The sequence below is a fragment of the Simochromis diagramma genome, unplaced genomic scaffold (genome assembly GCF_900408965.1).
Source record: "Simochromis diagramma unplaced genomic scaffold, fSimDia1.1 OVJJ01000061.1, whole genome shotgun sequence".
In the NCBI taxonomy this organism is placed as follows: Eukaryota; Metazoa; Chordata; class Actinopteri; order Cichliformes; family Cichlidae; genus Simochromis; species Simochromis diagramma.
Window position 1 is genome coordinate 3,235,917 of NW_024386945.1, and position 27,031 is coordinate 3,262,947.

Here is a 27,031-nt window from a genome sequence, read left to right on the forward strand (position 1 = left end):
CATACTTTTAAAGCAATACTATTCTTCTCTGGCCATATTATATTCATAATTGTGTATGAGCTAGTTAAGTCATGACAGATGGGCTAAATGTGTCTATAGAAAGGTCCTTGCCTATTGTGGTTCTCCTTATATTAAAATAGGCGTTCACTGCGCTTTAATTTACTTATAGAGGCAATAGTCACGCTATTAAATTATGGCACTAACCTTTACCTGTGCTTTTACGTTAATCTGGCTTATATCACCTCCAACATGTTTTATTGTTTTATAATTACGCATTTTAAAGGGGGACTGGAAAAGCTGAACAGCTGGAGTCGCCTACGGTTGTATTTACATGCCCAACAATGTTTTATCATGATTAATAGCCTAAAAACAGATGAGTGAATGAACGAAAGGCACCCAACCAGAGAGAAACTGAGGCGGAGAGAGACGTTTAGAGGGAGTGGGTTGGTTGAGTGTGGGGAGGGGGACCACCAGCCCACCGAGGACAAACTTGCAAGAAGCAGAGGATACAGAAAAGGCTCCGCAAGACAACAGTGCAGCAGCTCGGCGAGTTTTGAGGCTACAGAGGCAGAGCAGAGCTTGCAGCGGATAACAATGATTGCAACAACTCAACAAAATATGACCACGGATCTGGTATGTGTGCATTTTCTTTTGTTTTGTCCGCACTTTTTTTTCTTTTTTCTTTCTTTTTAGATTCAGAGCACGTGTATGTGTGTGAGAGAAGGGGGTGTTTTGTGATGTGCAGTGAGGAATTGGTGTTTTTGCCTTTTCGCCCGTTCACACTTTTCTTCGTTAATATCCATCACCTGGACAGGCTTGACTCTGTGCACTGCGGTGCAGGCTGGGCTAACGTCCGGTCGTTGTCACTCCTACATTGTCTTTCTGTCCCATGCAGACTTTTTCAGCAAAATATCTGCACCAGAAACAATGCCCATTCCTCCAACAGTCAGACGTGAGAATTTGTTCTAAGAGACTGTCCCCTCCAGCGTGGACCTGCACAGTGATAAAGAGGCAGGCTGCGCTGTATGATTGATCAGCCCTCTGCTGCATAGATGTGTTGTCAATGAGCAAACATTATGAGCCAATATCTTCTTTTTACACTTTAAACCCTTGCTAGTTATGGCACATACTCCATAATATCTGTAATTCTGATTCCATACAGATTCCCTATTCAAATGTAACATTCATGTATTTTCATGAGTAGACAGTTTTGCCTCTAAACAACTTGTGAGCTCACTGATATGCATTTACATGAAATGTTATTGCACAGGATGTGATCTGCAAGATTCATTTCTGCCTTTCATTCACCGATGGTGTGTAAGTGTGGTTGCATTATAAATGGTTTAATGTAAAATTGAAAATACACATACGTTAGGTGGCATCATTTGTAAACTCTGAATTTAACCCTTAAATTAAAAAATAAATCTTGAATTATTCAGGAATTTATATTGGCTGCTTTTTGTTTCTCTTCAGCAGAGTCCATTTTCAAATCTTGGCAAGTCAAATAATGAACAGGTCAAACTGTCACTCTTCTTGGGAAAGGGTTTCAATCAAGTGGTCATTAGAACAGGGCTACCCTGAAGGTGAAAGTGTTCAAGAGACTAGATTGAGTAGTCTAATTATATCTAATTAGTACGTAGCCTATTTGTGATACAGATCACGGAGATGTCTGGCATTAAGTGACACACTAATATTTAAGTCTTTTACTTACAGGCTGATGAGAGGAAGTATTAATGAAATCATAGTCTAAAAGAATCTTTTATTATAATCCTTCTGCACTTTTGTCTCTTTCAGAGGGCCACAAACGGCTGTGAGGCTTATAAATATTCCATTAGCTGCAAGTGACACAGCATCTCAGTGCAGTCTCCAATCAATATGCGAAGCAATTAATGAGACAATAATATTTGTTCATTTTCAATAAGAGGGTTTGTTGCTGCTTCACTGGGTTATAGACTCTCACCTGTCTCAAGTCAGCGAAGTTCAAATACTATTGACACTATATAAAGCCTAGTATTACAAGACTGCAATCTACAGCCTCACGAGGCACCACCTGTCTCTTGGCCTTTGGACCAGAAAAGAAAAAAGTGAAAATGACTTGTGTCGTGTGTTGGTGTGTCAAAATATTAGATAGAGAATGTACAAAGTGGATTGTGGATTCCACTTAATGTGACAATCATCAACAAAATAAAGCATATTTGTGTCAGAAAAACACAGCGCTTTGTTTGTGGTTCAGTAAATCCCTGTCATTAAGGAATGCAACTAGCAGTGACAGCAATATTTTTTATCCTTAACGCTGGTTAAGTGCCAGCATGACACTGGGAGCTCTTACACTGAACCTATTACGTTTATATCATTTGCTGGTATCCCTTTAGAGCTTGCTAAAAAATGGCATGTTCGTTTTTTTTATTTGTACTGTAACTCTATATCTCACCCGTAGCTCTCCCACATGTGTTTCTACTGATGCTGCTTATTTCCTAAGGCAGGAGCTTGGCCACTTTGAGTGGCTGGACACGCTGAGGAAAAGCTCCCTTGTACAGCCACCTTTTGTACAGTAATTTTCGTGCGTGTGATGGGGAGCATGAAAAGAAGACAGGGCAGCCTTGCAGCAGTAGAGGCTAAAGCAGCCTTTCATTTCACTAAGGCTTTTGCTGCATTGTCTGGTAATAGCCTCGAGGGCAAAAAGAACTGCCCTGTTCCATATGGTGTCCTACCACCTACTGGTTTTTTTTGTGGTTTTTTGGGGGGGGGGGATAAGAAACTAGAAATCATAATTCTGGTGCAGTGAGTTAGAGCACTGAAGTTCATGAAAGACAGCCTTAGATACGGATCAGTCTTGATGTCATTACTACAGCAGTTTGGTTGCCATTTATTCAAACTATGCTAAAGTTAGCAGTCTGCTCTAATGATGACTTTCATTTTTAATGAAGGGAAGGGGAAATATTGACAAGATAATGCATATGTGGGTTATCTGCAGATGTCCCTTGCAACCTGTTATTGTGAATCCTTAAAATCAGGAAGCTTTTGTTTATATCGAGGGCTGTATGTGACTGCCAATACATCTCTCCCTTTTATATGTTGGTAGATATTTCGTTGATGCCTTCTCCAATGTTTTGTGTGCAATAAACATTACTGGCCAGTATTAAGGGATGGGGTGGAGTAGGGTGGGTGCCCGGAGGTATGCAAATCTGCAAGCAGAATCCCTGAACAGCCTGCATTGGTTTCCTCATTCCCCTGCATGTGATTTATTGTTGGATGCCTCAAAGACACAGAAGATGGAGTTAAGGAGGTCTCCTGAGCCTAATTTATGAATTCTGAGCGCCGCCTGGATTCTGCGCAACCCAGTTGTGGTGCATGGCTGTGCAGACTGAGTAATTGTGTTTGGCGTGACTTGCTTTTGTAGGTGCAAACTCGATCAATACAGTTCAAATTGTCTGATTTTGTGTGCGCTTCATTGAGGAAAGGGGGCCAGTTTGTTTGTGTGCAGGTAAATAAACAATTGCTTCTATTTAGTGTAAATTCTTAGTCAAAATGGTAGAAGGCACAAAACAGGCTTAGTTTTTGTGAGGTTCTTCCACTAGGAGCTGTCATATATTACAGTAAACAGTGTTTAACGAAGAGTGTCTATCTAAAAGTTTTCTCAGTGGCTGTATTCCCACTGTTAATTGTTTCCCATTGGACCTTGTACACATTATTGATTCTATGATTTGGCTGAATGAAAAGCCTGTGGCTCTGCTGGCAAATGTAAGACCTCTCTCTCTCTTCAAATTCAGTTCTGCGTGGTTCGCCAAAACTCCTCTCACGGGGATGCCTTCAGGATGAGTTATCCACTGAGGTATTGCCTTTGATTTGCAATCTTGCACCCTCTGGTGTTTGACTGACACCACATCCCGGATTCCACTCCAGCTCGTGTGGGATCACGCAGGCTGAATAAAAAGACTGTCTATGTGTGATTCAGTTGTGGTTTGGCTCAGCAGAAAACCCACATGGAGATATTTTTGCTTGTCCGTCAGGGTGCTGACTGAGATAAACCTGGTCTGTCATACAGCTTGTCATCTGTTCGACTGTGACAGCAGTTTGTGCTGCATTAGGTTCCCACATGCTTTGTGACCAGCAGCCAGTAGGCACTAGCAGCTTCGCCAATGTTCACTCTGGGGATTCTGCTCAGTCTGTCTGCTCCGTACCTCATTTACAAGCGTGACAAAACTCCTTATATACTGAAATCTGGGATTCTCCCTGTCTGCCTTAACAACAGCGCGACTTTAATTGGAAGTATAGCTTAATGTCTGTGCTCAGGAGAATAATAAGAGCTGTGCATCTCATTAGGCAGATGTTCCAGGTCTCATATTGCTCATATAAAGAGAGAAAGGACGTGCAAGTGTAGTGGTATCAGTTAAGTGAAGACTTTAGTTGAAAATGCCTGTTTTGACTGAAATAACAATGCAGTTTTATTTTATGCTTAATAATGACTGCATTTTACAGCATATCCACTGTTTTGTTATGGACCTTCAATTTTTTTAATAGCAGTTTTTCAAACTTTTAGCCAAAAGTGCTAACTGTGCAATATGATTCATTACCTGTACTCTACCAAAGTCTTCACATACTATAGGTTTTTTTTTATCTAACAGAAGCAGACTGGGGAGCAATTGTTAACCAAGAGGGCAGGAGAATGTGATAAAACCGTGTTAGACCAGCCAGGAGATACACAGCCTTCGACATCAATCTTCTAGCTCTGGCCTGCACAGAAAGTTCAAACATCGCTTACAAGTTGTCCCTTCAGGTGTAACTGGTTTTAATTTTGAACATGTTACGATACTGCAGCCGAGCAGATCTATTAAAGATGAGACCTTGGCAGGAGTTTTGTGCTGGCAGGCCCTGAGTGTGAAAACATGTAATGTTTTAGAAAGTGGTAAAAAATGTGTCTCAGAACTAAACTTTTGATGCAGTTGGACCCATAAAGAAACACACATGGAAATGAGTTTTTCCAGACATTTTAACTCCAGCTATGTAAGTACATCGTCAGTTTTCAGCACTTTAATAGAAAAAGTATCGGGGGCTTTAAATCAGACAGTGAAGAGAGGTAAGGGCACATGTGTAGGGGATAGAAAGTGCTAAGATATTAAAGGCTGATGTCAAGGATAGTATGGCACAGAACTGGGGCATCTGGTGTCATGCAGGGAGCACGGAAGAGCAGCAATCTGTTGACCAGTGCACCCCATATGCCCTTCTTCCGCTGCCCTCCTCTTGACGGCCTGGTGGAAAGTGATCAGGACCAGCGAGGTTTTGAGGGCCAAGTCAAAGGGGTGAACAGAAATAATGAAGCCTGAGTTTTATGGCTGCTTTGTGACTGAACTTTCACACTCCAGCAGGCGCGTGGTTCCAGCAGTGCCAGCAACTCATTATGAGGGGAGCAGGGCACAGCCTGGGAATGACACACAATTGTGTTTAATTGTGACTGATACTGATGCAGGCTCATTCTATCAGTTTCCCCTGATTGCATTCGGAGGGTACACGAGGACTAGAATCTAAAGTTTGACATTTTTTTCTCTTGGTAATTGCTTGTTGTTTGTTGCTCATCATATTATCTTCTTCTTCCTTTTATTGCCTTTTTAACAACTTCATCCAGTGCTGTTGTTTAAACCCCGACACACAAAGCAGCTCTTTGGAGGTGAAGTATGAGATAGCTTTTTTTTCTGTAAATGCACACAAGAACAACACATTTCTCAACAACTCTTTAACTCATCCCCCTCTGTTTTAGCTGTACCACATGGCCCATCAGTCATGTAACAGGTGAAATGAAGCAGAGATAAAAAATAAAAAAAATTACGGCGTGGCTAAAATTGGTGCCGCAATTAAAGACATATCTCTCATATGCAGCAATTTTGTGCTGTTCTCATATGGAAAATTGGTGTAATTCAGTGAGAGCCCTACGATGCTGAAGGCTGGTCTTAGCCCCCTGAGCCTGTCGGGGAGAAATTTCTGTGACTGTGGAAATGAAGCAGCACTAATGTCCTCCTCCTCAGCTGTTCTCGCATTCATCACAATGTTTGTGTGTTTGTGTACTCTTCAACATAAGGACCTGGGCAGTACAGATGGTCCTCCGAGGAACTGGAAGGGCATAGGGATCGCCATGGTGGTGATCCTGGCTGTTATGTCTCTGGTCATTCTCTCCGTCATCCTCCTCACACCTGGTAAGAATGTGGACAAAGTAAATGGTTAAAATAGTTGGAAAGATGTTGGGGAAAGTAAAAGTATCATAGCAGAGAGGAGATGTTTTAAGGAGCACTGAAGAACCTCTAATGCAGTGCTGATTGCATACACTCCTCATAACTCTATAGTAGGGCAGGGAATATATGAGGCCAGCAGCCAGGCAGCTTAGCTTAGTTGCATAAAGACTGGAAACAGAGGGAACCAGCTCCCTTCTTTCCAGAAGTAACAGCATCCTGCTACCAGCACCTCTAAAGCTCACTAATTAACGCTGTCTCTCCTGTTTGTTTAATCCTGACAAAAAAACACAGTGTAAATACAACCGTTTATGGGATTTTAATCTAGGTGACAATTTCTTGGCCCTGAGCAGTTGCCAGGCAACCAAGGACAAATTCAGGAAGCTATACAGCCACACTAGAGAGAACGTAAAAACCTCCAAAAGTGACTTCTTGGGTTCACATTTTAGATTCAGTAAAGATTAAACAAACAGGATATATTCTGTTAATTAGAGCTGCTGGTAGATTGTTATTGTCAGGCCAGGTTAGTGGTTCCCCCAAGGCTGCTCAGTGAATATAAATTCAGATCCAAGGAGTCCAAAAAAAGGAAAAGGGCGTTGTTGTAAATTGCATTTTAGTAGTGGTAGGTATTTAATAACGTGGAAAATGTTTAATGGGAAATCATAAAATGAGTTGACTCAAATGCCAAAATATCCCTTAAAGCACCGTGCTATGATTTAAAAGTCCGACTTTGTGATGGTTAATAATAGATTAGTTCACACACTCAGATACTGAATTCAATGACTGAGTGAGGTGGCTTCTTTGGGCTACTGACAGTTCTGCGTGGACAGCTCTGGAGTCTCATGAAACTCTTAATGTTCTTCTTCAAGAGAGGAGAATTATTATTAAATTTAAATAGCAACATGGCTCCATAACTGAGACTTGTGGTAATGAGACATCTGCCCTGTGCTCATAATATGGTAATGACACGTACAAATATTAAATGCACCAATGCTCCTGTAGCTGTACTGTGCTTGATGCCATACTGAGTCCCTTTAAAGAACTGAGATGTCTGTTTTACTACTGATAATTTTAGGCAAGCTCGCAGTGGTATCCCCCCCCCCCCCCCACATCTTTACATTATAGAAAAATATTCCACTGAGTGTTGCAAAGTAATAACAGTAACTTTGAGAATGCAAAATATGAATCCAAGATGAAGCAGGAATGTAGGCCAAGTTGCGAAAAGCCTCAGACTTTGCATTTCTGTAAACAAAGGAGAGTTTTTGATGTGCTAGTTATCGCTGTCTCTTTGCTTTTAAAGACGAGTCTCACTTGTTACTTCGCTCCCATCTCACGATGGAGGACCTCGAGAGTGAAGAGTTTAAGATTCATAACCCCTGTGTGGCATGGCTGAATGGTAAGGATCCATATTCTCACTCACAAATCACTCTTCGCTGATAAAGTCCTCATAACAGTCTGACGCCTCTTTAATGAGGTCACCTACGACTGAGCCACTGGTTTGCAGCAGCAGCCACTGGTTCTGTTCTTTCATTCTAATAGCACAAGACCTTCTTCTGTGAACTCAACCTTTTTTAGAAAACGAAGTTGCTCTTCGCACCAGAGAGGGACATGTCCTGTCGTTCAGCCTCACCAGCAACTTAACCACAACTTTGCTGGACAACAGCTCCCTGGTGAGTAACAGGAACACTAAACTTTTAGAGAATAGATTTCAGTATACACAATTGATCATATCCACAGAGGCCTGGGCACACTGATGCCCAAATAGACAGATTAAGAGGAGTATGCTGTATTTCCCACTGCTCCACATCCCACACTTCAGACAAAAAAAGATTTGGAAGAGTGACAGCATCGTCTAATTTCCCCCCCCAATCTGGCTGCTCTGTGAGCCCTCAATACAAGCCTTCAAAGAGAATTTCCCAAGCAGGGGCATCATTTTGAACGCCGCCTCTGCACGACACTGACAGACTTATGTGGGTCATTGCCGAGGAGCTTAAAGCAGGGCTGTGTTGTCAGGTTGAGAAGTCACTCCTCGGTTTTGGGATAGAGCGTTTTTTCATCTTTGCTGCTGTTTCCAATTCCAGAAAAAGATATTTTTTTTGGTATGAAGAAGTATACAGGATTTCCTTAAATAAATGAATCGCTGAGACAGATCCACCTAAATATAGTGTCTATCCTTAAGATAAAAAATTCACATTAAATCAGTAAAACTTTATTTCCAAGAGTTTCGTACCTGTATAAGAGACAATGAAGAACGAGTGAATGAAGATTTTAATGAAAGCAGAAACATGGGAAGCAAAAGCTAGATCACCACAAGCCTTAAACACATGGCACATGTTCTCATGACACAAAACTGGCTTGTAAGAGGGATTTTTAATTAAGTCATGAATTATGGAGGAAGTCAGTAATCTGAAGAAGGAATTAGTGTGACATGGAGTTTTAGCTAGAAAATGTCCTCGAGAATTTTAAACTAAACTATAATCATCCCACAGCTACTTGGTTTAAACTAGAATATAAAACATTAAAACTGTCGAAATGTGAAGGAGAACAGTAGATTAATGTTTGAAGCTATGTCGTTTTTTTATAGCACTGAAGAACAAACAGTAGTTTTGGTTATTTGTGAGTTTTCTGTGTATGTCTTGTTACACACTGAATAAAAGGACTGAAGAAATCTTTGCTTTAGTGAATACCACAATAGTGAAAAGAAGACTGATATTCTGTCGGCAGTAATTTATATTTGATGGTCTTTGGCTTTGTTCTGGATACATGAAAGGCTGGAGACCCCGCACATAACAGAGGAAACAAAAATTACAGGATATATGACGGTTATTAAGTTTAATGTGTGTGTGTGGCTCAGTTTATTCAATGTCACTTGGAAATACACATTATTTCCACGTTATTTACATCATATTCTTTTCTCTGTGACTTTATGTGGCATTTGCAAGATGTGCAGAAATCACAAAATTATAAATGCATCATTGGCATCATAATAATGGGCTGCTTATGTTTCCAGTAAAGCAGCTATAGAAAGTACAAGACAGACATGATTCTTGAGGAAAAACTCGACATCAGAGAATAACAGTCACAGGCTTTATTTGAAATGATAGAAGGCAGTTAAAAGTGGAATTATCATACTAAATATTCTAAAACATTTTGGAATGAAAAAGAAGATTTTCTAATAAAGCGTTGTTGTCTTTTTTTCTGTAGGACCTGACCACTACTCAGTTCCAAGTGTCTGCAGACAAGAGGTTTGTCCTCTTGGCATATAACATTCGACCGGTAAGTTGCCTTTGAATGACAAGTGGGCTCAGACTTCCCCAGAAAGAATCATCAATCTTATCCAGAAATTATCCAGGGTCATGAATTATCCACTAGTATCAAAGACAAGCTGTTATGACTCACAGACCACCATATGTCTGACAGGCCACTAGTGACAAGCAAAACAATTGTGACATGCATCCTGATCAGAGCCTCAATGAAAAAACGAGGAGAAGAGCAAGAACAGAAGGAGTGTGAGGAGAAAAGAGCGTGTGAGTGAGCTCATTTATGCAACTGCAGCAATCTTCAGCTCCATAACACCACTTGCTCGATGACTGGGTTAACATATGAGGGGCTGAATATTTAAACTGGCTGATGGCACGACGTGCAGGGAGTTGAGGAAAGCTTTGAATGTGATTGCCGTGAAGAGTTTAGCACACAAGTGCAAATGGGGGATGGGGAGATCAAGGAGATGAAGAGGTGAAGTTGGAGCTGCAGTAATGAAATCACCTCTGCCTGTTCGGGGGGGGATTTTAATGAGAATCTGACGAGAATCTCGATTGCAGGTGGTTTCAGATCAGCGCTGGGGTGGACAAAACACAGATCTTTTGCTCACTTTACTTTTAACACCGCGTAGCTCTGTGTCTCCACCCCCCACCAGCCACCTCGCTCTCTAAATGCCCTCATGGTTAATAAATAGGTGAATCTTTCTTCAAAGGGAAGGCAAGTTGTGTAATGTGCAAGTAATCGATGAGGCAAGAAAACAGAATTAGGAGGAAATGAAGGCTCTCAGCACATTTCCCTGAGTTTTTATTAACAATCTTTAAACAGATTTTTATGCTTTCTCGGTCTCTTCTTTATTCAACCTCACAGCCTTTTCCATTTCTCTGGGTTTCCTTTAGAGACCTGCTTTTGCTCTAATCACTGCGTATCATATTTTCTCTGTGTGGGGGGAACGAATGAGCCTGTTGCTGTGTTACAGCATCATCACAAACACAGTGCATCCATTCTAACTAAATTATTGAGCGGTTAGTGGGGATTCAATCAGCTTTCACACATTTCTATAGAGAAAGGGCTCAGATCCGTGCCCAGATTGTGGGTTGCTTTGGTTGATCGTACTCTATGTCATTAGCATACTTCCTTTGATATCAGCAGGAAATGTCCTGTCTAATCTGTATGCTCAGAGTGTGCGCATACTCGAAGAAATCAGAGACAATGGGCATGGCACCTGGAATCGTTTGTTTATTTAGAAATGAATTTCTGTGTTAGCATGGCTGGCATATTGTCAGTGTGCGCGGGGGCTATTCCTCCTCCATGCTCCTCTTTTCTGTGGCTGCCTCCTTCTTTCTCCTGCTTCATCTTCCTCACTCTCACTCACTTTTTTCTGTCTATCTCTGGGGGGATTTGTGCTGACTGAAGCAGTTTGCGCCAGGCAGCGGCTTTGCCGTTCAGAAGAGCAGAGAGTGGTAGGGAATGAGAGGAAAAAACACAGAAAGCAGTGGGGAAAGGCAGTAACGATGGAGGAGTTTGCAAATGGGATATGCATCGCTTGACCTTAGATACAATGCCCAGTTGAAATTAGTCAGAAAGAATACCCAAAAATGTCCGAGATACTAGAAGGAGAGAGCTGTAGTAGAGAGAGAAATGTGTGTGCAGGCTATGTGTAAAGTTAAAAGGCTTCTTTGGATTTTGTACTACCTCTAGAGGCTTTAGGGGAGAGTTGTGCCCCGTGAGTGAAAATAAATGGATTTTGATAAGAGAGTATGTGCATAAGTCAGTTAGGGAATTTTTCCACACATAGGAACAAGAGAAAGCAGGTTTCCTACAGGAAAATATATTTTCTTAAAGCTTATTTGAATTAAAGAGGTTTGCCTTAAGAGTTTCTTTTCTGTGTGTGTGAGAGCAGAAAGGCAAAAAAGAGAGGACGTACATATTTTCAAATGAGTGATGTTGAAGTAGTTCAGCGGCGGTGGAGGTTACCAGGATTGATGAGCGGAGGCAAATGAACCGGTGCCTGCCAAGACAGTGTAGTTTCGAGACAAATAAAAAGCAAAGGGAGTTGGGTCTGCACTCTGCAGCAAACCCTGATGGGTGCTTGTATCAAAGGCAGCGCATTGTGGGGCTGCTAAGTAATGCATGTGAGGCAGGAACAATGTTGAGAAGGAAGGATGCTATTATCTCCGCATTGTGAGTTTTACGTTGTACAAAAGCCTCTAATAACTGTGCTCCTGCAAAGGGTGCTGTAATCTCTATACGCAGTCTTTGTCACATTATCCAGCAATATCTTCTGAGAATGTAATCATGTGTTGTGCCCATACCCCCCTATTTGGCAGCATGGAGGGGGTGGGTAGTAAAAGGGAGGCTGACAGGCAGCGCGATCTGGAGGATTTATGATATGTTACTGGCAACCACATTAGAATTCACTCTGCCTCTTTATGACAGATGCTCTCACTCTCTCTTTCTATTTATCACACAAACACACAATAACACAGAATCTGCCAGTGATGTTAAATCACAAGCAGAATCTTTTTGGTTTCTAAACAAATCACAAATAGCTGATTTGGTATGGTGCTGACGGCAGTGCTGCCCCCTTTGGTCTTGAAGACTGATACCCCCCTTTAACGTCCTGTCGCGGCTTCTTTCGCTCTATCTTCTTCCCTCACTTTCCCTTTTGTGTCCACCACTTCATGTTATCCTCTTCCTTTTCTTGCTCCTGTTTTGTGTTGTGAACAGCTCTTTTTCTGCTCCATCTAATGCATAGCCCCTCATGCGCAGCCGTTATGCTACAATCAGATTTCGATTTCATTTAGATAGCCTTAAAATTTATTTCCACTCCTTTATCCCTGCAGCTTTAGCGCTGTGTCACTCCATTCATGCATTTTCTAACAACAGACAGCACTGAAGAAGGGGGGGGGGGAATCCAATTTCACTACTAAATGTGTTGTATAGAGGATGTGACATTTAATTTCTTTAGGGATTGGTTTTCCAGGTGGCTGGGGCCCTTAGTGACCAGTGGGCAAATGCTGCTTCCAACTCTTTGCTTAAAAAAAGAGGTGTGCAAATCAATATTTTGCCTTGAATTCATTAGCTATTGCTTTGATCAGTTGCAGTTAAGAGACACACTTACATGCACAAATCTGTTCACACACGTGTTAATTCAATTATTCAGAGCTTCTGATGCTTTTCTAAGGTTTGCGACACAGCTGCCAGCCACTATAGAGCTCAGTGTGAAGGATATTAACTTTAACGATGCTGTTTAATGGGAATGTCTGTCTTCGTTTTTTGTGCTTTTCTTTCACATGCCATGTCTTTGGTGTTGTCTCTTTTGCTCAGTCTTGAAGTTCCAACTTTCTCTTATTCACTTGAGATCTCAGTTATGATGTAATATGGATGAAATTGCTGCCAGTAGTTTAACGACTCCTGCAAATTAAGTCCATATCACTAAGACGTAAAGATGTGATTGGCTCAATAAAAAGTAGGGGAGTGTTAAAATACCATCTACTAAAAATGATTGCATATGCAAATACTTACAGCACGAAGCAATTTTCCACTTCCATTCTAGGTTAGGTGAAAGAATAATATTAAATATAACTATTATCAGTGAAATATTTATAGGCTCACTAAACCTTTACCTTTGTAATTTTAGAATAAAATTATGCTGCTCCTTTTTGCCAGGTAATAAGCCACTCGACTCAGTCTTTGCAGTGATTTCAGAAGCACTTAGATGATGCAAACACAGCTCCTTGTTGCTTATGCTTAACTGTAAATTTTTTTGTCATAATATTTGTCTCATTTGCATTTAACCTTAATTGTACATGCTCAGGTGCATGTGTGAGCACTAAAGTATGTGTTTTCATCTATGTGCAGCACACCTTTGTGCATGATATCCTCTACCTTTTTCAGGTGTTCTCTCAGTCCTTCACTGCCTCCTATGCTATCTACAGTGTGGCTAATGGGTAGGTGGAATCATCACTGCTAATGCATGGGCTGCACTGGGCATGAGCGTTACCAATGCAAGCAGACCTGCAGATTGGAAAAAAAAAAAAAACTTTCCCCAAAGCGTGTTTCATTTGAATCAGTATTTCATGTTTCTTTCAGACGTCCATTCATTTGTCAGTGTTCTTTCCAGGCTCTATAAGGTTTGTATTGTACTTCAGATTTCACTGCCTGAGAATCATATTCAGCATTATCTCTGGGAAAAAAACCTCTTTGGTAGCTGTGGGTGATCCCTTGAAATTCTAAGGAGTTATTCTGAAAAGGATTTCTGGAGGACCTGCAATATTGCCCGAGTATGCCTTGGAGAAAAATGTTTGCCTGTCCTAAGGAAATAAAAAAAAAATTGTGGCTAGAAATATAGAAAAAGAAATGTTGCACTCTTGCATGAATCAGTCCCGTTCTCTGTTTCATTTTCCCTCTCTGCATCTTGCCCCTTTGTTCTCACAGTGCAGTAGCTCCCTCAAGGGCAGGGCTTGGATGGACCTTGGATGGCTTCAAAGAGGAGAGTGTTCCCTAATGGAGGGCTTATGTTTGAGTTTTTGTGTGTGTTTCAGGGATCTGCTTGAACTCAGCCCTCCAGAGGGGCAGAAGGCAGCATTACAGTACGCTTCCTGGGGACCTCAGGGGAACCAGCTGGTAAGTGAGGGCCTTACTCATGTGTTGTCATTTGCATCAATTAAAACTGTCAGTAGGATGGAAAGTGTTTATCACCCTTTCAAATCCATAATAATGCTGAATGCATCCTCCATTTGACATAATTTTATTCATCATAACGTCAAAGGTACAATATCTTATACAATGAACTCCACCTGAAGTGGCTGTCGCACTGTAATGGGGTTTTGTGCTCATAATACATATATAATTCATCTACCTGACCTGCAATGTAATTGGCTTTTGCTGCTATGTCAGTGCTCATCTGCAGCTTATTAACTGGCAAGTGAAGATGTATTGGCTCCCACCCGTGTGTGTGCTAGCCAATGATTCATTCATTCTTGGAGGGTGTCCGCTTCTCGAATCATGGAGCCAGCAATGAAGTCTGCAACCTTGCTGTCTTTGATAATGGATTGGCGGTGCTTTTTGTCTGTGCTGCTCATGCCAGGCCTTTGTGTTTGACGGAGATATCTACTACAAACCGAGTGTGACCAGCGAACCCCTGCGTCTTACATCCACTGACCAGGAGCAATACGTGGTGAACGGCCTCTCTGACTGGACTTATGAAGGTAAAATGTAGTTCACCTGCTGACTCTCCAGATTCATACTTTTACTTTGATATTACAATAGTTCTTTCTTCCAAAACAGAGGAGGTGCTGCTACAATATGCCGCCCACTGGTGGTCTGTGGATGGTGCCCGCCTTGCATACCTCAGCATCAACAACTCTGTTACACCTGTGATGGAAATACCTCATTTCTTAGGTGGTCTCTACCCCTCCAATGTGCTCTTCCCTTACCCTAAGGTGAAAACAGCTAAGCACTTTGCAGTCACCAAGTGTAGGCAGTTTAGAAAAATGCCACTGTTTCATCATTTGAAGTTGAGTTCGCAAAACTATAAAATAAACTATAAAGGGAAAAACAAAGGGTCTTTCTGAAGCAGCTGTGCCTCAGCCTGAACCAAAATAGCGGACTGACAAGTAGTGCAGTTGGTCTCTTGCTGTTTGCATGACTAAAAAGATTTGCTTTTATAAAGAGCATTCATTTCATATTTTTTAAGTTTATATGATCTGGGGTTTTTTTTTCTTCACAGGCTGGCTCAAGTATCCCATCAGTCAGTCTGTTTGTGGTGAATCTGTATGGTCCAGCTCACACTCTGGAAATGATGCCTCCGGACTCCCTCAGAGCCAGGTAGCACACCTTCGTAAATGCAGAAACAGAATAAGCCTTAAAGGATTCAAAGCACACCTGAAATTATTACACGTGTCCAAAGTTTTCTTGCTTGTTTTTCTTTTTCTTTCAGTTTCTTTGCACCACTTTCTAATACTTTCTTCATGTATCCTTTTTTTTTTTCTTCAGAGACAACTACATATCCATGGTGACTTGGATCAGCAGCACCCGGCTCGCAGTTCGTTGGCTGAATCGTGCACAGAACCAATCTGTGCTCTGTGTTTGCGAGGCTACCACAGGGGCATGCTCAGAGGTGAGCGGTCATCACTTGTTCCACATTAGTAATCTGAGCACCTTCTGATGCAATATACAGCTGTAATAGAATTTTTTGCTTCATTTACACAGTGTTGGGAGTTAAGATTGATTTCCTTAAGCTCCCAAATCTCCACTGACTGGATTAATATTTAAGGTCATTTGCTGCATGAGAAGGATTTTCAGTGATGTACTGCAGTATTTTAGTCCTGCTGCTCTTCTATAAATCCTCACAGATCTCACTTCAATATTCCAAAATATTATATTAAAGGGGACCTATTTTAATATTTCCTTCTTGTCATATATACAGTACTGTGAAAAAATGTTAAGCGAGGCCTCATTTTGCTTCCAAGGCGCCAGACTCGCTTGTAACTTTTTGAAGAGGTTTTGAGCAAGAGTTCTCCAGGTTTTCAAAGTAATGTCTTTTAAAGTTTTTCTTTGGACATTGGCGGCTTTTTCCCTCGTTTTCCGTTCGATCCTTGTACCTGACCGTTTTCAGAAGAATCTCTGTTTGTTTGTTAAGGCAAGTAACACAGAACGATGAATCATTCGAGCATAAAAGCGGCATCTAATTCAAGGGATGAACCACTGCTGTGTCTACACATAGCAGACAACTTAGCAAATAAACAAATTTACTTGTATCTCTGGGGACTTTCCTACTAGCAGCCTGTCCCGAGAAGCACAATTTGTTCTCATTTCCCATCTACAGAAGATGAACAGAAAGTCATGTACTTAGGAAATTGTGGGGAAAAATCCAGCAAACTCCTGACACAGGACTTAAGAGATCCATCTGGCCCTTCAGTTCATCCATCTACTGTTCACTGAAGCTTCATCAGAAATGGTTTCAGTGGAAGGGTGGCTGTCAAGAGTTTTTTTTAAGGAAAGGAAACAGAAAAAGAGGAAAAAGTCTGAGGTTTGTCAAGTTACAACCAGTGGATTTGATTTTGAAAATTTTGGTTCAAATCATCATCACTACAGTCTGATAGTTATAGAAGAAATGGGACTCACTCCCAAGGTGTAATATAATGATGATTTGTCACGTCCCGTGGTGTTCCTGAGGAACGTGAAAGGTGTCCGTCCGCGTTCTCAGGCTACGCGCCGAGTTATGGATGTAATCCAGTAGAATGACACTCCCGCGGTAATATACGTTCCAGCCATGTATTCCAGCCCTTACCATAACCTTATCCCTAACCTTAAACAGCACTTTAACGATGTTAGATAGTGTTTCCCAAAGCCATTTAAGTAAAACAAACGTAAATGTGTAGATTCATTCCAAGCGGTTCTCATGTTTCCTCATTTTTCCAGTCTCGTAATCCAGGGACGTGTTGGGTGGCCAGAAGCGTAATATATTGACGATTTGTCACCTAGCGTAAAATGTTAAGCTTTGGGAGTAAAACATGTTGTGGACTGATGAAGACAAATTCAAAATGTTTGGTTTGTATTGTCATCAGTATGTATAGAAGGGGTCATGTGAGAGATCAAACAGTGACTGTCTGCAGCTATAAAACACAATGAAGGCTCTGTCATGGTTTTGGGCTGCACTTCAGCCAGGGGTGTTGGAGATCTTATCGAAACTGAATTATGAACACAGAAAAGTACAGATTTTGATCCACCATTCAATACCAGAACAAATTATGTTTTTGACATATATGCTGTATTTCTATTTATGTTTGCATGTTTCAGTACATTGCTGCATCTATTTCCCATTTTCCCAGAAAAATATGAGGAATTGAGGGGTGGCTCAAGACTTTTGCATAGCCCTGGAAGCCAAATCCTGACGTACTAGAGTGCTCTAAATGCTTGGTTTCTCGAAGTTTTTTTTCTGTGTGAGCACAAAAGCCCCGCCCATACAGTTCAGACCCTGTGTTTGTGAGGGGCAAGCAATCAAAAGAAAGCTGGCTTAAAGGAAGAGGAAAGGGAGCTAGAATGACTTGTGTGTGACAGTCAGACGATGTGTTATCAGAGGTTGCGCTAAAGCACGCTGTACTGGAGCCCAATAATAAAAACACATTAACAGAATTGACTAATCCTGAAGGCTAAAGAAAAAACAGTAAACATTAGAGAAAAGTTGAAAGAATGTAATCCATATTTGTTCAGTGTTTACTGCCCTCTCCTCTACTATTATCTATCTCTAATACACTGAGAGCCTCGGGTAACTCTATTCAATTAAAAAGTCTAAAGAATAAAAGCTGAACCCTAACCCACAACAATTTCTATTTTTACGCTATTTTCATTTGCTTTAGTTCACTTTTATTGGTATAAAGCACTTTATAACTCATATAACTAATGTTTTTCTACCTTATCTGAAATTAAAATTCACAGAAACACAAGATGGCCATGGACATAATGCAAAACCAGCGACAGGTATGTTGTTCTTTTGTCCTATGAAATGTGTTCACTCCTCTTCTTCTGTCTCTCTTTTGACTGTGTCCTTTCCTTGGCAGGATGTGCCACTGTTTTCAGCAGACGGCTCTGTTTTCTATACCATCCTGCCAGCAAAACAAGGTGCTCGTGGAGAGTTTCGCCACATTGCTGGTCTTGCAGCCCAGGTCAGTTTTGGGAGGTTTTTAAAATAAGCTGTTGTTAACATTTGGGGGAGGTCACATAAACGCCCCCACTGTGATTGCTAATCTCTTCAGCATAGAAGCTAAAGTGTGTTTTTCTCACCGTCTCCTCCCTTTCTTTCACAGGCAAAGCTATTTGATTGCATTTATTTCCCCCCTAATTATACAAACAATTGAGTCTTTATCCCCGGAGTGATTTTGCAGATTAATATTTTCTTGGTCCTTCGCTGTTTTTATCTTTGCAGTTTATTTCCATTTTACAGCTCATTCATCTTGAGCAGGGTAATTAAACATGTTTAATGATGCTTTATAAGAAACATAAACTATGCAGGAGAAAATTATCTTTTCAAAGTTAACACCTTTGTAGTTTTTGGGCTCATATTCTGAGGTTTCTCTCCTATATCTCTTTAACTTTAGTTCCCCCAAAAAACGTAATAATTATAAGTACTCTGCCTGCACCTCCCTCTGTGTCAGTTTCTTCGACTGAACTTCATGACCCTTTCTTCGTGTTTGTTGTCGTCTTCTGGCGCATTCTTTCTGTATCCTTCTGCCTATTTTTAGTCAGCAAAGGTGTCTACTTCTTTATCTCTGTGTCTCTGTCTAACGCAGCCTGCCATCCCCTCTGTCCCTCCTCGCTTCTTGACATCAGGGAGCTGGGACGTCACCGTGCTCTGCGCCCTAGACGAGAAGGCTGGAAAAATGTATGTGTGAGCCACAGTGTGTGGTGCTGGGGCGAATAAGGCTTTATCAGTGCTCTGCTTCTTACCATGAACACACAAGTGACAGCGGGTATAGTAGAGTCGAACACTGGCCATAATTATGCTCTGTGAGCTGAGAATAAGTTCTAGATGTGTCAACCTCTGGGGAGCAGGCTCTTTTATCAGGCCAAACACACGTGATTGTAATTAAAAATAACTAAAATGCCATTTTAACATGTAGGATTGATCTCGGTTAAATACCCCAAAGGAAACAGCTTTAACTCTGACTTTGGAAGGCATTGCATTGAATCTGAAGAGCGTAAAGGATTACTTAGACTGGACCAGAGCAGATTATTGCTTAAATCTGTCTTTATCCTGCTGGGGCCAGAAACCCCACATGAACTGATTGACTGAGGTGTGAGCATGGCAGACAAGCAAAGAAAGGCAGTTATTTTCAGTCTCAAAGCCCCCAGGTAGCTGCTTTGTGCCTGAAGACAAGTAGTTCTGACTTACAGTGTTCTACTTACGTTTGACACAAGTGTACAATCCTATGATTACATTTATACAGGAGTGGATGGTAAGCATGAGAAATACTGTACTGTGAGAAAAATCATCATTTCTAATTCTGCCTTAGAAAATAAATATGGCTGATTTTTTTATTACATGCTGGAGTATGTAAATAGCTGTAAATAGATTTTTGTCATGAATTATTGATATCTGGAATAATTAGGATGAAGTAGGGGCTCTCAGATGTTATCTGCAGTGCTAGGACTATACTGTGAGTAACGTGCTATAACTATGATTTGTTTTTGTCCTCCTCAGCTATTTCCTGAGCACAGAGGAATCTAGACAGAGCAGACACCTTTACAGGTAATGTTTGATCTGAAATTGTAATTATGGTTTGTAATGGATTATGATATATAATGGTTTGAATGGGGGTAAAGGCCCAGGGACCCAAAGGGTAGGCAGACCTTGATACGGAGCCTCTGTTTAAAGTGATGTTTGAAACCATTGAAAGATGAATGAAAGATTAAAAACCACTCCAAAAACACAAAGAGTAGTTCTCAGCTCAACTACTAATTAGAGATGTACTCCAAAACCAACTAAAATTTCGCAGCCTCACTTCTGGCTGTTTTGAATAACCTGCTTTTAACATTGTTTGTTGTCTCATGCCTTGTGGTGACCTTGGCTACCATTAATCCTTTGCAAAAAAAAAAATTTTCATTTAATGAAAATAAACTTATCAGTTGTCAGAATCATTTTCTTAGCTTCATTTCCTTCTCTGACTTTAAGAAGGTGGTTCCCTCATTCATTTCACACTGGCTGTATAATTCTTTATGTACGTGGCAGCTAGTCTTTGCAGTCACCTAAAAAATGCATATTTAATTAAGACGTATTATCTATATTCACCTCTCTGCATTTCCTCACAGGTGATCTTAGTATTGATGTAAAGATTTTATTGCCTGTTTGTAAAATCACTGTATGAATTAGCACCTCCTAACCTCTCTGATCTTTTAACTCCCATCAGACCTTTTACTTTTTTCTTATTATTCATCGCTGTTGCTCTTTCAGCTGGAGGGCATATTGGTCAACTTCTGTTGTTTTTCAAAGTGCTTAAAAATAAGTACCTGACTCTTGACCAAAGACCTGTTTTTCTATGTCTAGGTCCAGAATGTTAATTCAGGATGTCGAAAATACAGCCAAAAATATAAAAGTTACTTTACAGTACTTTATATTGCTATAGCAAGTCATGTTATTGTGGAACCTTCAAGATTAAACGTTGCATTAGGAGAAATGCAGTTATTGATACATAAAATGAAACTACAAAAAGGTCACTTAAGTGTTAAAATTGCTTGTCATAGACACTGACCTGATGCAGATTTTGTGCAACATTGTGGCAGTTGTCAGGGTAATTAGATATTTAGCTTATTAACATTACTTGTTCTAACATATAATTAGACCTATAGTCTGCTGTTCTGTTAGCAGCTCTGTGAGGCTGTTCTTATTTGCTAACATTTGCTAATTAGAAGATAACACAAAGTGCAGCTGAGGCTGGTGGAAATGTCATTAATGCTCTGGGAACTTGGCCGTAAACCGTGACAGACTTAATTTTTTATTTTTGCCTCAGGATGTTGCTAAATGAGAAATTAGAGGATGACCAAAGTAATTTTAATTTATCTCAAATGCAACATAAATGTCTAAGCCAACTTTATCACAATCCGGGCAATAGCTGTCAAGATACTTTACTTAAAACCAAAGAAAGTGGTGCGATGTTTAGTGGGAATGTTAGCAGGATATCATGTGGGGGTCATTAATGTTTCTATAAAATTATCAAATAAAGCTAAGAAAGAGTAGCTGCACATTTTTGCATCAGCTGTATATGAGCCACACCAGCTGTTTGGGCCAGAGTCATTTAAGACAGATGATCTCACCTATGGTAAACCACTTGTCTGTTCCCTCATCAGCCTCCTAGCTTTCATATCTTTTTTATGAGCTTACATACCTTCGGGCTTGGGGAAATGCTTCACCATTATAGAGAAGGGAAGATGGCTTGCTTAAACTTTGTCTATGATTAATACTGTATGAAATTTGTAAGCACTGTGGTGGAGAGACATTTAGAGACTCAACACTGCCTAACAGAGCAATCTGTATAACGACTTTTACGTCTAACCTTATTGAACCCCATTTGTTTCTGAAAAGTCAACTCTGTGAACAGTCTGTCTCTTGACATTGACATTTTCCTTTATATTGCCCCAGTCATTTGTCCCACTCCTGGAGCAAATCAAACTGCTTTAGACTTTCCTGTTCTTTTGAAGTGTGATCAATAATCTCTTCTCTTTTTTTCAAAGCGTGGACTTAGATGGAGTGTTTCAGCGCCAGTGCATTACCTGTAACCTCATAGATGGATGCCGTTTCTATAAAGCCGTTTTCAGCCCCAATCAAACCCACTTTACACTCTACTGTTTGGGTAAATCACCCACGCACGTGCATATTTATACACATACAGGCTTGCATTGCTCAGACAGTTGGTTTTATAATGTCAATTTGAAAAATCCACAGGCCCGGGAATCCCTAAAGTGACGGTTCACAATACAAAGGAACCCTCCAGTGAGTGTTAGATCTTCTTGTCTCAGTAATGGTAAAGTAATACACACATATACACATACACAACGGTTGTCTGCAGTTTCCCCAGACAGCCTACAGAGAGCAATACATTCAAGCAGAGCCTAAGTGTAAATCCATTACTGTCATGCTTGTGAACACTGCCCTCTGCTTGTGGCTCTCAGTTAGAGCCATTTATGTGAAGATGATATGGAACCAGGTGGCACGCTGCGCCTGTCTTGATGGGGGAAAAACATTAAGACAGTATTGGCGGGGGGGGGTTTGTTTGTCTTTTAATCTCCACAGGGTATGTCGTCTTGGAAGATAACAGCCGTCTGTCTAAAGCTCTGGAGGACAAACGACTCCCTGAGACTCTGTTCAGGACACTCTCAGCAGATAACCATGGTACCGCAAAGACACCACTGCACTTATTTGTTAAACTCTGTTTGAAGAAGTATACTTAAGCAATCAGTTAATATCATTAGAAACAATGGAGCACTGGCAGAACAAGAATCTCAGCCTGGAAGGGACAACTGTAGTTAAGTATTGACCAAAGCAGTAATTTCGTTTTAATTGGTTGTGAGTGATAGTAAAAATGTCCTTCGGTTGGGATGTAATTAGTAACTAAAAAAATATCTGCAGACAAATGTGTTTCTTCAAGCCCCATTTCCTTTCTGTAGATCTGCACCTGAAGCTATCTCTGCCTCAGGGGTATGAGGCCAACCTGCACCCTCTCCTCATCATTGTGTAAGTATCATTAAACAAGCTTGATAAATGTCAGCTGCCATTTGTTTTGCAACCTGTGACCCCTAATCTTTTGATCGCTCGTCCGAGACTAACAGATTTCGCCACACTTGCTGATCTTATTCCTCTTGTTGTTCAGAGATGGCATTCCTGGCAGTCAGTCTGTAACGGAGGAGTTTGCCCTCGACTGGCCTCAGGTCTTCTCCAGCATGCACAATGTGGCCTTGGCCCGGGTGGATGGCAGGAGCGGGGTTGGCCGTGGACAGAAGACCACTGCTGTGGATCCGCGCAAACTTGGCTCAATGAGAGTCAAAGATTATCTGGCAGTTATAGAGTCAGTCCAGTTATGCTAAAACAGAAGCATTTATAGATTAAATATAAAAATAAATCTTGGTAATTGAAAAACTAAAGGTCTTTTACGTTGTTTCCGCAGCTTGTTAATGCAGCTGCCTTATATAGACGATCGCCGGATGGCCCTCTATGGAAAGGTTATGGCACTTTTCATTTTAGACATTTATTTCCTTTGGATGAAACTCGTCGCAGATATAATTGATGTTAACACGTTTCATTTTCTCAATACAGGCATTTGGTGGTTATTTAACTCTCAAGATGTTGGCAGCAACAGATAAGCTCTTCCAGTGCTCAGCTGCTGTGGCACCAATAACTGACTTCAGGCTTTACAGTGAGCAGAGATCTTGTCATTAACTATTCATGTAACCAGGCTACGAAAATTGTGTCACAGCTCAGAGGCTGTTAATTTATCAGAGAAAAAATTGTCTACTGTTTGAAGGTGCTGCATTCTCGGAGAGGTACCTAGGACTTCCTGCAAAGGAGGAACATGCTTACTTGGTGAGACTCTAAAGTTAGTCTAGAACTGAGACATTCAGGTGTCTCAGTGTGTTTTGATAGGTTAAGAGATAACTTGAAGTTGATTGCAAGTTAATCACTAATAACTAAACCATTTTACCAAGTTGTTAATAACAATTTATGGTCATTTTGGAGACTTTAGTTTGCAGAGCTGTTGAATTGTACTGTGTTCCCTCACTGATTTATGAATGGTGCGAAATATTATAAATACATTGATGATAGAATTGTCCTGAACAAAAAACCACAGCCTCATGGAAGATTTCAAAGTTGAATAACCACCCTTTAACTTTTTACCCTATTAAGACGACATTTAACGACCTCACCAGTAACCTTAATTATGAGTTTTGACATTTCAGTATATGATATGTATCAATAAATACATGATTTGATGACCATTACATTAGTTTTTACTGTTTGTTTTTTTTTTTTTCAAAGATAGCCGTCAAGACCACCCTCACTTACTTCTCATATAGACACAGTAATTTTGCTATGTAAGCAACCCTGAAATATGACAGAAACCCAGAAACTGATTGTTCGGTTCAGAAAAGAGCTTAGGTCGTTTAAGGGTTACTTCTAGTCTACTTTCAAGGGGTAGAGAGTTAAACCAATACTAAACATTGAAAGTTTTTTTGTCAAGGAGGGATTTACTGCGGAGCCAGTGTGATAGACTGCTATTATTTCGCTTAGGTGTACCCAATATCTCATCCCCTTTTGTAATCTTTTCAGACTGCCTCCATGCTGGAGGAGGTTAACAAGCTGAAAGATGAGAACTTCCTCATTCTGCATGGAACTGCAGACGGTGAGATCATGTTCATTTTATGAAAAATGTGACAGCTATATTTTTGGGGGGTAAATTTTCCTTACATTATTTGTGGGTTTGTGTGTATTCATCCAAAGCAAGAGTACACTTCCAGCACAGCGCTGAGCTCCTGAGCCGTCTGGTAAAGGTGGAGGCCAACTACTCTCTGCAGCTGTACCCAGATGAAGGCCACATCCTGAGAGAGCCCCGCAGCATCAAACACTTCCAGCGGACAGTGGTGAACTACCTCCAGACCTGCTTGAAGCACAGGCCCCTCCTAGATTCCATAGAGGATGAGGAGGAAGAAGATGACTGAGCCCAGCGTTCCCCTTTCTTTCTTCTGAAGGGACACTCTAAGGATTGTATGCCATCTAATGCATTACCTTGAGTCGGATATCAGGCGCAAGAGCACAGGAGTGGGGACCAACCGCATCAGATCACCTCTTATAACTTCTGGAAACATTGATGTACTGTATAATGTGTTGCACAGTTCCTGCTGTTTTAATGTATGTTTGAGGCCCTATTTGTTTACAAAATTCACTTTAGAAGATGTGGACTACTAGACAGCTAATGATTCTGCTGAGAGTTTACAAAGATTTTAAAACATGCATGTCGTAATGGCTGCATGATGTGGATTAGTTTACATTGCATTTTGGGTGTTTTGCTGATTTTAAATCTTGCCTGCAAAGGCAAAATCTGCCAACAGCCGGGAATACACGACGCACTTTAAAGGAAACTCAGTGTAAGAGATGAATCAGCCTTGCATGTTTAGTGATTTGCATAAAATGCCGTTAAAAGGCTTAAAATCACCCCATCTGAACGAGTCGAGTCTTACAAAACCAAATATTTGGGACAGCTGTGATGCAAGATGTCTGCATCACAAAAGTTAAGTTACAACACAAGCTGTCACCACTGGTCACTGAGCTATGCATACTCTGCACAGTATTTGAGGTGTCACTGCAAAATCAGTTATTTCAAGTTCTTTTTTTATGTAGTGTGTTCCCGGCTTAAATAAACTAAGATAAGGATCATTTTTAGTGTGCCAAATACATTTTGTGGACTTTATCCACTAGTTTTGTTTGCATTTTGTGATTATGAATGACTTTGAGGCTGAGCGTATTTATACTAAATGCTCCAGTTTAAGAATGAAAACAACTGTAGGCCTGTGTACTGTATTTGGAAGTGCAGTACATTTCTGTTTTGATACATTTTAACCATTTCTTGTGTATTGCACAGTTAAATTATTCCTTGAAACAAACTGTTGAGCCATTATGTCACAGTCCACAGATGCTGGGCCTGACCATCAGTCTGTCAACCATGCATGCAGTTGGTATGAAAAGAATGCCATTGATTGTAGACAACCAGCTATTCCTTTCCCCATAAATCCTTGAAAATAAAGTTTCCCATTTTACAGTGAAAATACATTTTTCTTTCTTTGCTAGTAATGAGGAAGTAAGGGCAGCGATAAAGGGGATGAAGAGTGGAAAGCAGGTTGTTCCAGATTACACACATGTGGGGGGTATGGAAGAAGACTAGGAGAGAGCAGTGGACCTTTTAACCAGATTGTTTAGTATCATGTGGAGTATTTCTAATGTTAGGGAGTGAGAGGATCCTGGAGGAAATGAGAATAGCTACTGTTATAGAGTTTAAAGAACATGGGTAGTGTAGTGTATTGTAAAGTATTAACTGCAGAGGGATAAAGCTGATGAGCTACACCATGAAGACATGAGAAGGCTAGATTTAGAAGAGAGGTGACGATTAGTGAGCAGCAGTATGGCTTCATGCAGAGAAAGAACAGTACAGATGACATGGTTGATCTCAGATTGTTGCTAGAGAAGAATAGAGGAGGTCAGAAGGAGTGCTTTTGTGAATCTGGAGTAAGTATATGACAGACAGGGACTATGGTACTGCATCTGGAAGTCAATAGTGGGAAAGAAGCATTTGAGGGTGGTGAAGAACACATGAAGACAGCGAGACAGTGGTGAGGTATGTAGCAGGAGTGATAGATAGTTTAAGGTGGGGTGGGGTGGGATTACTTCAAGGATTGGCTTTTTGTTTGCAGTGGTGTTGGATAGGTTGACAGATGAGGTCAGGAAGGATGAAGTGGGAAGGATGGAAGCAGGAAGGGTGTTTGAATTATGATGTTCAAAGACGACACTGTGATCTGCCTTGAGAGTAGTGAGCAGGTGGAAGAGAGCCTGGAGAGGTGGAGGTATGCCCTGAAGAGAAGAAGAATGAAAGCCAGTATAAACATGACAGTATAGGTGTGCATGAATGGGAGGGTAACAGATTGAAATTTAAAGATGCAAAGAGCAGGAAGTGAAGCTAGATGAGTTTAAATAACTTGGGTCAACCACCCAGAACAACAGACTGTGCATGAGATGGGTGAAGAGAAGTGCAGGCAGGATGGAGCAGTTGGAGATGAGTGTCGGGATGATTTGTGACAGAAGAATAGCAGCAAGAGTAAACAGGACAGCTCAGGTAAAGTAGTTTGGAGACAAATTTGAGAGGCAAGGTTGAGATTATTTTTTATACACCTGTAGAGGAGGAATGCTGGGTACAGTGGATAAAGGATGTTGAAGATGGAGCTCCCAGGAAGGAGGAAATGAAGAATACCACAGAGGAGACTCATGGGTAAAAGGAGGACATAGCACA

General features: G+C 40.9%; 1 protein-coding gene across 1 annotated transcript; it reads left to right on the plus strand.

The window, feature by feature from the left end:
* Positions 1 to 6: 6 nt before the first annotated feature.
* On the plus strand, positions 7 to 25,796 carry LOC120737344 (inactive dipeptidyl peptidase 10). Its single transcript, XM_040037983.1, has 25 exons — positions 7 to 633; positions 6,074 to 6,188; positions 7,522 to 7,617; positions 7,797 to 7,891; positions 9,426 to 9,497; positions 13,380 to 13,432; positions 14,027 to 14,108; positions 14,572 to 14,692; positions 14,772 to 14,926; positions 15,214 to 15,311; positions 15,480 to 15,603; positions 17,925 to 17,966; positions 18,047 to 18,151; positions 18,776 to 18,867; positions 19,687 to 19,734; positions 21,714 to 21,832; positions 21,925 to 21,972; positions 22,273 to 22,371; positions 22,647 to 22,713; positions 22,850 to 23,044; positions 23,144 to 23,198; positions 23,293 to 23,392; positions 23,501 to 23,559; positions 24,304 to 24,376; positions 24,475 to 25,796. Exons 1-25 carry the CDS (start codon positions 382 to 384, stop codon positions 24,690 to 24,692), a joined length of 2,583 nt encoding a protein of 860 aa, XP_039893917.1. The 5' UTR covers positions 7 to 381; the 3' UTR covers positions 24,693 to 25,796.
* The last annotated feature ends 1,235 nt before the right edge of the window (positions 25,797 to 27,031 follow it).